This window comes from Artemia sp. Qi Xiang Cuo, chromosome 2 (assembly GCF_049724085.1).
Source record: "Artemia sp. Qi Xiang Cuo chromosome 2, ASM4972408v1, whole genome shotgun sequence".
NCBI lineage: Eukaryota > Metazoa > Arthropoda > Branchiopoda > Anostraca > Artemiidae > Artemia > Artemia sp. Qi Xiang Cuo.
Window position 1 is genome coordinate 43,229,717 of NC_142795.1, and position 16,345 is coordinate 43,246,061.

Below are 16,345 nucleotides of genomic sequence, written 5' to 3' on the forward strand. Positions count from 1 at the left end.
AAGATACTTTGTAATGCAAACTCTTTTCAATTTGTTACTCCAAATTCAAGAGAACTTATAAATCCGGAATCAACAGAAAAAATACATTGTTTTTTTTTATACGAATGCATCGCAGCATTCGCAACTTCTTTTACTTTGCATCACAGCACAAAACTGCCTGAGGCCAACATAGCCCGCAGCACCATTTGAAAGGCATATAGGCCTAATCCCAGGTTTTTGTTCCTACACCTTAGATTTTGAAAAATACCTTGTATGGGATAACATTATTGGATAATGCATTTTTTTCGTATTCTCATTGAAAAAAAAACTCGAGAAGTTGGAGCCTCCTCCCTTTAATTTTGAAAATATACCCCCCCCCACAAGTTTCTGCATATTGACGTCACTGAGCACAGCAATGCAGAGCAATGTTAGTTTCTTGGCTTTGTTCACCTCGATGGTGGCCACTCCTTGAGCACCTTGCGACAGGCAGGTTTAAACCCTACTTTCTAAAGTTTCCAAAACATGCTTTACCCGCCTTGTTGACACAAGAGTTCCTTTAAAACATCGTGCAAGAATATAAACAATTGATAAAGGACTTGCATCTCTTTTTCCTCCGATACTGCTAAGAAGTGAAAGACCTTAGAACATCCATGCAATTGGATACTGATGAGGAGACACGGGCTTTGAAGTTATTTGGAAAAATGGGAAAATTTAAGCCACCTGGGTAAAATTCTAGATTAGAGGTTTTTGCTATCTTGAACTTCGCAGAATGGATCCAGAGCCAAAATGCGGCCCAAGGAACGCCTTTTGAAATATCAGCATAACCTTGGGATGGTAGTTAGAAAACACCTTCCTGTAATAGCTTATATTTTAGGTCTGGATTCATTTCTGACAGTTTAATTTAAATAACCCATCTACTCTGCAAGATAGTAAAAGCCTTCCAGAACATAATCCCTACCCTTGTCAACATAGCTTAATCATACAGGCAAAAAACTAGTCAATGTTTTCCGTCAGCTCTACAAGATCTCTTTAAAAGTTTCTCGAACCCTTAAAATAGGGGGTTCAATGACTTTACCCTCCCCAAATAATCCCTAGGCTGAGGTGCTCACTTAATATTGTATGGTACAAGCAATTATCTTGTGGAATTATCAGGGTTTCAAATTTTATTTATGCACAACAAAGATCTGGGAATAAAAAAACACATCAAAAACAAAGGGAGAAATTGCAGTACCTTAGCTGCCCAAGAGTTGTAATTTGGCGTTTGATATGTGGCTGCATACAGTGATTCTTCGTGAAATGGATGCATTGCACTGAATTGATGGGTTCCAAAGGAGGTTGCTTTGTAATCTGCTGCAGCAACTGCAGCGTTCATTGCATTGCGCTCTCGCTTGCGCCACTTCGCTCGCCTGTTTTTAAACCAGACCTAGAAAATAAAACATCATTATGTTTGACTTTCTAAAAGTCAAACTCTTAACCATGGGGTTTTGCTCTACTATTTTCTTCCTTCCTTTCTCTACAAATTTAAGCGAAACCTAGTAATTAGATTCTATTGTCATCTAACAATGCTTTTTATTTTAGTTGTGTCCAAAACATTTTGTATTTGAAACTCATAATACTGGTGATGATATGGTATGGTAAAGCGGGGGAAAGGCATCTGCCATGACACAAGATTTTAAGAGGCGCTGAAAATGAAAACTGAGAATTGGTAAAAGAAAAACACCAGTAGCCTATTTCCAATAGAATACAATTTCAGATAATTCAGGACTAAGACGCTTAAACCTACACAGGTGCTGCTAAATAATTTTATTGGAACAAATATATCTAAAAAGGCCATGTTGACATTCCAAGGCTGTCAATGTTGACAGCCTTGGACTTATTTATTTAGTATATAAGTAAAAACTGCAAGCTCGTTTAGCCAACTTTGCATTGCCACTGATTATTTTCAACCAGGGTGGAATTGCATTAGGTCTCATCCCTTCCCGCAAATGAAAATAATTCATTTTCAAGCTTCTTTATGCAGCCAAAGCGTCACGATATGGCCTCAAATGCTTACAGAAAGTGAAAATTTCTCATATTACGATTTCCAGGTTCATAAGGTGAAAAATTTTGTGGGGAATTCTACATTCCATATTCCAACTTGAAACTTATCATTTCTTACCTCGATTTAGGTTTCGTAGAAATCTGGAGCATCAAAATCTACATTTTCAGATCCTATGTTTACATATTCCATGTTTAATGAACAACAGAAAGTAGCCTATTAAGATTTATACCAACTCACATATATTTAGCTAATATAAATAGCATGTCCCATAAGTTTGTACCACTTCGTTTGAAGACACAGTTTGTATTGTCTCTTCGAGCTCTATTATTTTATTAAATAAAAAAGACAAGTTTTTTTTTAACTGAAAGTAAGGAGCGATATTAAAACTTCAAACGAACAGAAATTATTCTGTATATGAAAGGGGATGTCCCCTCCTCAACGCCTCGCTCTTTACGCTAAAGTTTTTAATTGTTTAAAAAAAAAAAATTGTGTGACGAAGTCAAACCTTAGCGTAAAGAGTGAGATGTTGAGGAGGGGACAGCCCCTTTCATATACAGAATAATTTCTGTTCGTTTTAGGTTTTTATGTTGCTCTTACTTTCAGTTAAAAACATTTGTATTTTTTATTTAATTTCTGAACGTTTTTGAATTAATGCAGCTTTGATTTTGGCTCACCGTACATGAATAATTATAATGAAATTTGCATATTAATTTTATTGTTTTGGCTAAATGGCTTTCTCGAAATTTTGTTATGACGTAACTTAAGAATTAACTTAGTTAACGAACTTCTATATTTGTATGTTTTTATTGCGTATATTAGGGAATTTACCCCTTAGTCAATACCTCGCTCTTTACGCTAAAGTTCAATTTTTGTTCGAATCACAAACCCCTGAATCACAAAGGCCGGTTAATTAGGATAGATAGCCCTTTGAAAGTACTAAAAAAAATTTTAGCGTAAACGGCGAGGTGTTGACTAGGGGGGGAACCCCCTCATATACGTAATAATTTCTGATCACTTTGACTTTTGATGTTGCTCTTTACTTTGAGTTGAAAAAATTTATTTTTTCTTATTTCTGATTGTTTTTTAAATAAGGCTGGGAAATCTGGCGCCCCTTCATAAGAATATCCCTTCCCCAAGGAGACATCCTCCATGGAAAGATCCTCCCCCGTAACCTCCTCCTCCGACCCCCGCCCCCCACCAGAAAAAAATCCCTGAAACGTGTGTATCCTTCCTGTTTACCAATACTATATGTAAACAATGGCCAAAGTTCATAACTTGCAGCCCCTCCCCCAGGAACTGTGGGGGATTAAGTCATCCTCGAAGACATATTAATTAGATTTTCGACTATGCTGAACAAAATGGATATCTTAAAATTTTGATTGGGTGACTTTGGGAAAAAAATGAGCGTGGGAGGGGGCCAAGCTACCCTCCAATTTTTTTGGTCGCTTAAAAAGGGCACTAAAACTTTTAGTTTCCGTTCAGATGAGTCCTCTCACGATATTCTAGGACTACTAGATCAATATGATCACCCCTGGGAAAATAATAATAAAAAAAAAAAATAAAAAAACAAACACGCATCCGTGATCTTTCTTCTGGCAAAAAATATAGAATTCCACATTTTTGTAGATACGAGCTTGAAACTTCTATAGTACGGTTCTCTGATACGCTGAATCTGATGGTGTGATTTTCATTAAAGTTCTACTACTTTTAGGGGGTTGTTTCCCCTTTTTCCTAAATAAGGTAAATTTTCTCAGGCGCGTAACATTTGATCGGTAAGACTAAACTTAATGAAACTTATATATTTGAAATCAGCATAAGAATTTGATTCTATTGATGTATTTATTGATATCAAAATTTCTGTTTTTAGAGTTTCGGCTAGTATTGAGCCGGGTCACTCCTTACTTACAGTTCGTTACCACGAAATGTTTGATGAATGTAAAAAAACAACAACACAAATCTAATTTAAAATCTCTTCGAAAGCATTAAGCACAACTAACTGAAACATATGCTCCATAACCTTTCGGATATTACTGCTAGATTACTGTGCTATATTTACAAACAAACGAATATTCAAATTTTCCTGTTGCATTTTGAAAAAGCAAGTATTAAATCTGGAGTAAAATTTCACCTAGACCCTCAAGTTTTTCGTTGAACGACAGTGCATGATATCAACGTAAATGGGTGTGATTTGCCCAGTTGATCCACTTATAAAATTAGTGATTTGTACAATTAGTTAGTTGACAATGCTATTTTTTATTCAAAGATCTTTAAGATGAAAATGACGTAATTAATAATAGCATCAATTTGGGGCACAGGAAATTCAACTCGAAGTTGAAACCAAGCGGTGCGAAATGACTTCATTTGCCCGCGACACTATGGTTGCTTCGGGTACAGAATCCGAAATCAACAGGAGATCCACGACCTACAGGTACTTAGCAAATTGCGTCCCAGGAAATGCAAAAGGTCGTCCCTCTAGAGTCTGTCCCTCTAGAGCCCGGTTTCTACCCACCCACCCCAGCTTAAATTTAGGGTCAAGAATCTTGTCAAAACTATGATAGACGTACATAATTCAAGCATCCACAGAGACAGATCAATTTTCTTTATGATACCTTTGCTTTTATGATATTATTTGGCTAGTTTTTCATTTTTCACTGTCATTTTCATTCGACTTGGGAAAATTGGCTCCCACTTTTACCCCCTCCCCCGCGATGTTTTCACGAAACTGCGAACCTGATTAATATCCTGTGACAAAAATTATAATATCAAAATGTACTCGTGTAAATTAAAAAAAAAAATACATCAAAGGTATGTTTGTTTTTTAGCCTCAACAGAAATTTTGGCCAAAAATAAGACCGAAAAACAGACATATTTATTTAGTTAACACCTTAGAACAGATAACTAAAAGGCTCTTTGTTTCTCGTAATCATTAAATAAAAAAACGAGTTTTTTTAACTGAAAGTAAGGAGCGACATTAAAACTTAGAACGAACAGAAATTATTCCGTATATGAAAGAGACTGCCCCCCCCTCAACGCTTCGCTCTTTACGCTAAATTTTTTAATTGTTTTAAAAAATAAAGTTGTGAGACAGAGTCAAACTTTAGCGTAAAGAGCAAGGCGTTGAGGAGGGGACAGTCCCTTTCATAAACTGAATAATTTCTGTTCGTCTTAAGTTTTAATGTCGCTCCTTACTTTCAGTTAAAAAAACTTGTTTTTTTTTATTTATTTTCCGAACGTTTTTGAAACAATGCAGTTTTGATTTTGACTCACCGTTCGTGAATAATTGAAACGAAATTTGCATATTAATTTTAATTTTTTCGGCTAAATGGCTTTCTCAAAGTTTTGATCTGACGTAACTTACGAATTAACTTATGTAAGGAACTTGTATGCTCGTATATTTTTATTATATATGTTAGAGGGTTCGCCCCCTAGAGCTCTGATGAAAGTACAACAAAAAGAATTAGCGTAAAGAGCGAGACAATGAATAAGGGGCGAACCCAATTATATATGTAATAATCCCTGTTCGTTTTAAGTTTTGATGTTGCTCCTTACTTTCAGTTGAATTTGTTTTTTATTTAATTTCTGATCGTTTTCTTAAATAGTGCTATTGCTGGGAAATCCAGCACCCCTTCACAGAAATATTCCTTCCCCAAGTAAACTACCTCCATGGAAAGATCCTCCCACTTAATCCCTGAACCCCCCCAACTACCAGAATAAATCCCCTTGGACACTTCTGTATACTTTCCAATAACCAATACCATATGTAAACATTGGGTAAAGTTCATGACTTGCAGCCCTTCCCCCGAGGAGTGTGGGGGATTAAGTCACCCTCAAAGAAATAGTTATTGTATTTTACGACCATGCTGAACAAAATGGCTATCTCAAAATTTTGATCGGGTGAATTTGAAAAAAATGAGCGTGAGAGGGGGCCTAGTTACCGTTCATTTTTAGGGTCACTTAAAAAGGGCACTAGAATTTTAATTTCCGTTCAAATGAGCCCCCTCGCTATATTCTAGGGCCACTGGGTTGATACGATCACCCCTATGGGAAAAAACAAAAAAAAACAAATAAACGCGCATCCGCGACCTTTCTTCTGGCAAAAAATACAAAATTCCACATTTTTGCAAATAGGAGCTTGAAACTTCTATAGTAGGGTTCTCTTATACGCTGAATCTGATGGTGTGCTTTTCATCAAGATTCTATGACTTTTAAGGGGTGTTTCCTCCTTATTTTGAAAATAAGGAAAATTTTCTCAGGCGCATAACTTTTGATGAGTACGATTGTTATCAAAATTCCGTCTTTTAGAGTTTCGATTACTATTGAGCCGGGTCGCTCCTTAGGCTACTTACAGTTTGTTACCACGAACTGTTTGATTACGTTATGCTACAAAGATTTGTATATGTGACTCATGTGACTTTCCACAAAGGATCGGTAGGGGGAGGTTTGAAAGTGATTTTTTTTTCAAAACATGTTTTAAATTTTCGTTTACTATGGGGTTGGGTTGGTTCTTTCCTGTGTTGCCCCTAAAGGGGTAAATACCATAGAAATAGGTATGGCTTAAAGCCATTGCATAACAGAAAAGTGAGTATCTGATTTTGGTACTTAATAAGAATCCGATCAACACGTGAGAATTACCGCATATAGAATGTCAAAGATCCTAATGAAAAAAAGGTTTCCGCTATATAGTGAGCTATTGCTGACTCTGTAAAAGATATTTAAACTTTAATTTTTTGGGGTTAAAGGGGCAAAGAAAGGTACCTAGGTTAGGTTACGTCTTTAATATATGCTATGCTTTACCCCCACCCTATCCCCTAATGTGCAAATATATAGCCCAAATTTGTTTCTAAACTATTATACTTTTATGAGACTTTGTTTTATTTCATTAGCATTAGCGAAACTTCACTTCTCGCGTGTTTATCGGATTCTTAATAAGTACCCTGACTTTTTTTTTCCTATTTCTACAATCCTGTTGTGGAGGGTAGGAACGTTCATAGTCACAACTTTCTGGGTTTTTTATCTTTTAGGGATTATATTTATCTATAAGTACTTTTCGGGGATATAGCGTTTAAGATGTGCATTTTCTTCAAATACATGAATTAAAAAAAAAATGAACACGCTTTTTGCAAAAAATGTTGTTATCATTTAAGATTGTCATTTAAAGTAGTAAGACGTAATCAAATCAGACATAAATCAAATACCCTTTAATACAGCCTAGATTCGTATTGCTAAGTTTATTTTTGATTTTGTAAACCTTATTAGATGTATTTCACTTTGATAGAAAATCGATTTATAGTTATACATTAATATTGTAACCATAAACTTCGTATATCATTACAACTGCAACCGAGATTGTTTCGTCATTGAAATGGTGTCTCATCATTTTTCACACCATTTAGCTCGAATCTATTTATCTACTTCCCATCATTTCTCATTTCCAATGACTTTGATTAACCAAATAAAAGCAACCATCGCCATGTATTTATTCAAGGATGAAATGAGGTGCAGATCATTGCAAGACTTTATTGTTCCCCTGCTAGCCCCCTGAAATGGACTGTCACCGAGTTTGGTTCCGACCATAAAACATCCCGCAAATGGATGCTGGGATGGACCCTTCTTTAATGTGTAAAACAGGGGCTAATAAAACACAATCCTAATGAGTTTTTCAGTTTGAATCACATACGCTACTAATCATTAACAAGCTAATGCTACACTTTTGTTTGGTGCCGATATTTATGAGGTGACAAGTTTGCTAAAAGCAGAGCAAACCATTGTTTAATAATGTGGTTTTTCGAACTGTCGACACAACGTTCAAAGTTCCAGGTGTGGATTTTAGGACCTCGATCCCAAACACTGCCAATTATAGAAAAACTTCAATATAATAGATTCAGTTTTGAAAATAGGAAACAAAAAGTAATTGTCACTTGGTGGTATCAAAACACATATAAAATAAAGTCGCACCTCACTAAATTACCACTTTTTGCCTTTTCACTCAGTAGAACGACAAGGTCAGCCAATTGCTGGTCAATGTCGAAAAATGCTGGTCAAAGGACCAGCAATTACAAGATAGTCATTCGGCTAAATGTTGCATAAAGTTGTTTTTTAATCTACAAGGTATTTTTACTCGGTGTACTGGTAGTTTTAGTTTTCAAGCAAATTATTATTAATCTTCAGTCTGTTGATAAACATGATCAACAGACTGAAACTACATTATAAAACTAGTTTTCAAACAGTTCGTCATAACGAACAGTAAGTAAGGAGCGATCCGGTTCAATAGTAACCGAAACTCTAAAAAACGGAATTTTGATACCAATAGATATATCATAAGAATCAGATTTTCATGCTGATTTCAAATATATAAGCTCTTCACGCTAAAGTTTGACTCTATCTGCACTAGCATTGCCCCATTTTTTATACCTGAGCCCTTTTTGGCGAACATTTCCATGCACTACTAAACAGAAACTTCGAGCAATATTTTTTAAATATGCTAAGTACCTTTTAAGACTCCCCCCCTGGACACGTAACACATACCTCATTAATAGGTATAAATTGGCAGATCCCACTCTCATAATTGAAAATCAGATTTCCCGTTTTAACAGTAAAATTGGTAACCACCCCTGGCATAGTTTACTCAAGCAGTAGTCAAGTGTAGAATTGTTTCTTATTTCTTGTCAGTTTAGTGTTTTTCTCGTTTGTATCCGTTGATGTATTATTTGTCCCTTTTTTTCTTTTTTTTCTTTATCTTTATTGTACTCTGTCTTGTGTTTTTGTAACGACGGGTTATAAATAAATAATAATAATAATAAAATCTATTTTTTAAATAAATAAAAAAATCAGCGTAAAGAGCGAGGCGTTGAGAAGCGGGCATCCCCTTTCATATACGGAATAATTTCAGTTCGTTTTAAGTTTTAATGTCGCTCCTTACTTTCAGTTAAAATTTTTTTTTTCTTTTTATTTAATGTTCAAATGAAAGTAGAGATCAATGTTAACCATTTTGACCAATGAAGGACCAATTAATTGCTCAATAAAATCATTTAACAGAGTCTTTCCCCCAGCTCACTGTTGTTGGCGCTAAGGTTTAATTTATGTTTTGCCAAAAGCTTAGCAATTGCAAGTATTTTGTTCACCGATTACCTTTCCCAAAAGCTAGAACTGAATAGGCCTGCTGTGTTGCATAAGTCAATTCTCATTCGCGAATTATTGCGGTAAAAAGTCATGCTTTAATGGAAAAACATGGGAGAGATTGAGGGGGTGGTAGCTACACCCTGTGTTTAGGATAGTTCTGTTTGTTTTAGATTTACCCCTTTGGCACTCTTTGGCCTCTGGATACATCCCTGCCCCTCCCAAATTTAGTAGTTTATACATAATTCCTTGTTTAGAATTATAACTTTTGTAAGACCTGCCAAGTATTGTATGACCAATTTGAATAAAATATTGCAATTTCTGGTCATAGGGGAGAACAATAAATTAAAACAAATCTCAGGTAATTGCGTCAAATTCAATTCTAAAGTTATTTTACAGGGTCAGGATTTATTTAGATGTAGCTTGAAATTGAAAATAGTATGAGAATGACTTGCTTCATGACAAGTTAAGCCTTGGTTCATGAATAAATGAAGCATGTTGACTTTCCGTGATGCTAGGGTATCAGATCTTTTAAAATGATGAAAAGTCAATTTGGTTCATTCTGACTTTTGACTTTTATTAACATTTTAAACAAAAATAAAAACTATTACAAGCATAAATCACTACAGTAGAGGAGGGGGTACCAGCCCCGTACGAACACCGTGCTGCCATCTACAATTTAGTTTAATGCTGAAGGGACATAATTTATTTAAGGATTATCGATCGAGTCTAATGTGGGTGTGTCAAGGTCAATCGATCTGTTGTTGTTTGGTCACGTGCGAATGGCATGAGGGGTGATTTACATAATCGATGGGAGAATTATTGATTCACGAGCGTGGGGAATTATGAAACAATATGGTCATAGAGTCCCTAGGGAGAAAGATTACGTAATCGCTCAATGACCTCTTTTTCCAAGATCGATATATTTGTTGTTTCTATGTGTAATAACTCGGGGGGCGAAGGTTGCACATGCGCATTGAATTCTAACGGGAACAATGTTATTGATCTAGGACTCGAGAGGAAGTGAATTTCCGAGAACTTGATTGCGTAATCGATTGGGAATTTTATTGATCCGATAACGGGAAACAGTTAGATCACGTGTTTCCTTGTCAGCCAATCAGCGAGTCGGTTACATCCCCCTTCTCAGCCACTCAGCGAGTTGGGTAAAAATTATCGGCGAAGGGGCAATAAGGAAGGGATTTTTTCTAGAGTTTTATTATTCGGTGAATTGAATTCAAAGGAGTGAGAAGAAGAAGAACAGTTTTGACTTTACTCATTTTGGATATATATTTGTGTGTGTGTTGACGATGACGATGAGTGGAATGTTTACCCTATTAGAAGTTGATAGTGGAGTTGATGATAATAGTATAAGAGCATCAAACATTGCAGTGGAAATCACGAAAGGTTCACGGCTATGTCTGGAATGGGATGTAGTATATGGAAGATATATGATATCCTTGAGCAAATTTCAAATGGAAGATCAATTATGTTTCACCACTAAAGTTGATATAGCACATGTGAATAGACTTCAATGTGCTTTAAGTGCATTGGTGAAACATATTGAAGACAATAAACAGTATCGATAATTGTATATGCTCTGTATTATTGTGGTTGTTGTTATAATTATTCAATAAAATTGTTTCGAAATCGAAAATGTTCTCTTTCTTTTCTGGTTAGGGCTATCGAATCAGGATCAGTCTAGAGTCTGCAGTTGGAGTGAAAGGACAAAAAAATGAATAAATTTGAGAAAGAGAGAATTAGATCAAATCCAGTGTTTATGGAAAAAAATTTGGTTTTGGATGATGATTTTCTCGGTTTATCTCTTAAACTGAGGATATTCTCTTGTCAGGGAACAATTGACAATATAATGAGGTGTGATTCTCCCCCATTGGACTATTGTATGAAGCTTTTACGATCTGACTCAAATGCTTATAGTCAATTTATTGATTTATTAATTGAAACAAGGCAGAATCATATTGTAGATATACTTTTGAAAACATTGCCAATGGAGTCAATGTAGATGGCTCCCCCATCATTCGGAAGAGGTAACGTCACAGAGCTACTCCTCTTTCCCACCATTTCCCTCTCGTTGAATTTATCGAACGAAGAGGATCAGTTTCGTTTTAGCTGTGAGTGAGTTGACATCGGAAACCGAAAAATGTTCTATATATGTCCATTGTGCATGTACACTCTTGGCAGTTGGAATCAATGTGAGCATTGTACAATTATTGATGACTATAGTGAAAAGTGTAAATTATGTAATCCTTGTAAATTACATAGAGGCTATGCAGTACAAATTAAAGGATGTAATTCATGTCTTGAGGAGGTGTGTGACTCACATCCTAGAGGGTACCTGTGCTCCAATTGTCACTATGATAAATGTGATCAGTGGGAGACTACTTATCCCGCTATGATTGGAAAGAATCCTAAACGTGAGTTCAGTTTATTTCTACGAGATTGGTATCGTCGCGGATTTAAATTATTCTGTGAAGAGGAATCTGGTCTACGATTCAACTGTTGGGGTAACAAGACAATCTGGTTTCTACGTCATCGTTGTGACGACACCACCTACTATGACTATAAACCAAGTGATTTTTATTTGGCTGTGACCGAATGTGATTCACCACTTGAAAACACTGTATGTGATATTGCTTCAAATAGACAGATTGAAACTCGTGAATTTCATAATATGAATGCAAATAGTATCATTGACTATACAAAGAGATATGACAAGAGTGAAGTTACATTGTACTGTAGAAAATGTGACCCTGACTTTGCAGACAATCAAGATCAATATACAGTGAATCCAAATGATTTACCAGCATTAGTGGTTCACGATACTTGCCTATACATCGAAGATGAAGAAATCTAAAGTGTAGATTGAAAGACATTGTTGTATATATATATACGCATTTTATTAATAAACAAACTCACAAACATTTTTTAAGCACTTTACTCTTAGGGCACTGAAATCAATAATATATAGGTCTGAGAGGTTATTTTCCACGAGAAAGTCATTCAGACGTGGATTTTCAACATAAATGTGGAGAAACTGCTTGTAAGTATAGTCACGACATTGGAACACAAAATATAGTAGTGCATGGAAGCCGCAACTCTTAGTCGTTAGATCCTGCACCCTCTTCCGATTTTGAATAATAGTTTTCCCACTGCTCTCAATATAGTTGCTGATGTGAGGTGTGTAGAATGTATAGGGTAGACCAAGAGGATCAAAAACTTCAATCGTCTTCATTGTTTGAAAGATGCACAGCCAATGACCCGTCAGCACAGTCGACGGACTGCTATTAACAATAATCAAGGTATTGTTGACACGTTGAATTTTTCAAAGAGACTCCGAGGGTACACAATAGGATTTGTACAGGGACATGTAGGGGTCCATATTAAATACATTGATTATTTGACTGGTGTTCATGGCGCCAAGTCTAGTAGAACACTGCCATCGGGAGTGATTTCCCAATAGGTTTCATATTGATTTAGTGAGATTAGGGCAATACTCTCAGCCAATGGGTCGGCAAATGTGCACTCTAAACGCACACTCCCTGTACGTACTATACTCATATCCTGTGTACCCGACAAATCCAATACAATGATACCATGTGTTTTAGCAAACCTATCTTCGGTTATACCATTTTCAAATAGTTGAGAGTCATGGTCTAGGGTTTGCATGGTCAACTCGTACAATGTTCTATAGGATTTATCAAAAGATAGATTGTAGAGTGGGATACCGTTTACTTTGCACACAAGAGATGAAAGTCCAAACATCTCGAATTTATGTGGACATTCAGTCCATGATCCTATTGCACTGGCGCTTTTTACAAATGCCAAAGCCAATTTCGACGGAATTTCACCATTGATAAAGGATGAATCGGTGAAGGTGCGTGAGCCCATTGCAATATGACGCTGATTGGTGATTGTATGAGGAACAAGTAGTTTAATATTGTTGCCATTGGATCTCAGTTCTTCCACGGCCAAAGCAACAGAACTCATGACCTGTTGTTTGCGTACATGAAGTATTCCCGAGGTGAGGGAGAGACTTACATCAGGATTGGCAGCAAGTTCTTTTCTCAATATGAAATTGGAGGATGCAAGCGTTAGTTTTATATCCACTTTAACATTGGACGGAAGCCAGTGGGGTATATTAAATATTTCATGATATATTTTTCCAACTAGATGTAATTCACTAGTTGTAGCATTTTTAAGTACATCTGTACTATCAGTATTAGTAATATATTCATATCCATTGGAGGTGCCTCTCAAGTCCTTGTATGACTTGGGTGTCATCAGCATGAATTGCATATAGCTTGTATAATTTGAGAGATTGTTGCTTGTGCTCACCAGCGTGCCATTGATGTAGACACTGATTTGACGAAATAAATTATGTAATATACAAGTTTCATAGGATATTCCATCGCCCCGAATTGGCATTGAATTATCGGATTTACGGACTTTCATTTGCAAATCTATAAATTTTGAAGACATGTCCATAAAGTAGTCTTCATTGAAATAAATTTGAAAGTGGATATTCTCGGAGAGGGGTTGTTGTGGATAAAATTGTTCATAGTATCCATGCTTGACACTCACATCGACATTTTCGGCATTGAATGGATTCAATGAGGCGTTGATTGAAGGTTGTGAGTCCATATGTGGCAGGTAGGACATCTTAGGAGAAGAAATCAAGTTTCGATCTAATAATTTTCTTCCAGGGGCTTCTGTTTACACTACGTGTTAGCTTTTTCCTTCTTTTCTTTGACAAAAGGGATGATGTCTTTCGTTTCCGACCTGGGCAAAGACTGATGAGTGGTGCGTTGTTTCTTGACCTTTTTAAGCCTTTACCATTCTGTTTTAATTTCTCGCCAAGGGTTTGCACACTGGACCTAAAATTTTTCGAAGCACCTTTTTTTAAAATCCTTGCCAGAGCCCCAATCTTATAGTGTAGAGGATGCAAAATCTGTTGCAGCCGGTACAAGATATTTTCTAGCCAGTGGTAGAGAAGAGCGAAACAGCTTAGCAAACCAACTGCCAAGACCGTAGCCAGACATTGACGAGCGACCCTTGTAATAGTCCATTCCATTGCCCTGTTGTCTTGGGCCAAGAGTATTAACATAGCAGTCAATATCAGGACAAGTAAATACCACTTTTTTATTATACATCTTGCTGTTGAACGATGGGTCGAAAATGGCATGTAATCACAGCCAAACCTTATGAAATTGCTATTGGATCACCCAATTCGGTTCTTAGTGTTAACTGACAGAGTTCCAAATAGGAAGTGTTTACTGGAATATACTGAAGATGCTTTATATTGTAGTGATGAATATGTTCTTGATTGGTTTTCCGTTCAAGAACTCGTAGGAGGGGAACATTTGAATTACCAACCCGAGATGTTTCCACAAATGAAGCATAGAGAAATATACAAGTGTCCGTGGAGAAGGCAGGTGGGTAGTCAGCGAAAAGGAAATTAGTGTTTCTAGCACTTCTACCATTGATTATATTGAGCTTAAAGTCAAGAACGTCCTTTAGATTATCGTTGAGAATAACCTTTTCATTGGAGATGGGTGAACTAATGTAGATCTTACACTCCTCCTTTGAATAGTTGAAATGAAAAGCTCCTTTTTTACAATCGGAAATTCTTTTATTCATAGAACAACATAAATCATTCATAGAGGTGAGTTCCTCGTAGGGTAATTCAATATATGGATAATCCAACCAATTGATTTTTTGAATTTGTTCTTGATCACCTGGTGGTGGCGGCCAATCATAGGGTCTAATTTTTATTTCATATTTACGATCCTTTCTCAGGATGTCATAGGTATTTTTGAGAATACAGTCGACAAGAGCCACTTCATACTTTCCGTCGTCGAATTTGATGGTGGGGGAGAGTTTCGTACAAAAATCACTTGTTCTATTCAGATCATTGTAGAGAGGATCAGAAACATTAGACATGAAAGTCACATAGAAATCATTGGGCATTTTTAATGTCTTCAGCACTGACCAAAGAAACAAAATCCGAGTTGAATCCTATCCATCAAACAAGCAACTGTTTCTTGCCATGGAGTGTACGACTCTTTAATATCTTTTCAATTTTATAAATTTCACTAGTGTTTCTAACTTTTTGCAGTTCATAGTCATAAGAACCGCCGAGAATCTCATCATCTTTAGTGTTTCACAGTCAATAAGTTATGGGCACGGTGTCTAGAATTTTTGACACTTTAAAAAGTTCAGTGCTCCATAAATACTTCCCCTTTTGAAAAATATTTGTGGTTCTATTAACTAGAACAGTATCACCAACATTGAATTTCTTCTTCTTTTTCTCCTTTTCACCCTTGGAGTATTGCTTTAGAAAAGCGTCAAATGTATTTTCATTGTAGTGAACATCCCGAGGACTTGAGCTGGACAGAGATCGATGGGGTCGATGGTTGTATATCTGCATGATTTTATCTAAATCATGAATAAAAGCCGATGTATTTTTCAAAGTGCAATATCTTGAAATTAATAGACGAATCGTTCTTATTAATCGTTCAGCCAATGCAGCCTTTATCGGGATGTGACTATTATAAAGTGTAGTATTATATTTCAAAAGAACCTTTTGCACATGGGGATTAACAAATTCACTGCCACGATCCGATTGAATTTTTCTATACGAATCCTGTTCGAGAATACTTTCAATGGCCCGTGCAACTTCAACACCTCTCTTTGACCGCAGTGGAATGGCATATGCATAGCGACTAAAGATACTGATTGCCACTAGAATATATTTGTAGGGTGCATTGTGACGCTGTTGAAGTGTGTCTAAAGTTAACAGATCCATTTGCATTATATGCAGAGGGAAAAAGGCTTTAGTTTGTCGATATTGTTTACTGCGAAGCCTGTGATTCCGATGTAGTGTGTAACTCGGCTCATTTTCTAGATACTCTTTTGCATTTTTCAATGTGGTGGTGCCGGAGACAGCTTTGGAAAGCGTTTTGGGTGAACTTAAACTTCCCGCTTCGCCAATATTTTCATAGACACCTTTCAAAACTTCATCCATTTCGAGCGTAGACACGTAGTGTAATGTCCACTCCCCTTTTGCACACTGGCGGGCGAATCAATTCGTCTTCGCTTTTGACTAGCAGTCACAGGTGTTGTAAAATCATTGCTGCTGCTGATAGTATCTTCAAATATTGGATATTCTTCTTTTTTAAATGATGTTTGTTG

General features: G+C 36.4%; 1 protein-coding gene across 1 annotated transcript in view; it reads right to left on the reverse strand.

Annotated features, from left to right (window-relative positions):
* The window catches only part of LOC148955255 (pituitary homeobox x-like), a 74,375-nt gene that overhangs the window by 10,384 nt on the left and 47,646 nt on the right, over window positions 1-16,345 (reverse strand). Inside the window, exon 4 of the mRNA XM_089108126.1 lies at window positions 1,211-1,402. Coding sequence (XP_088964252.1) covers window positions 1,211-1,402 — 192 coding nt within the window. The remainder of the gene's footprint in view (window positions 1-1,210; window positions 1,403-16,345) is intronic.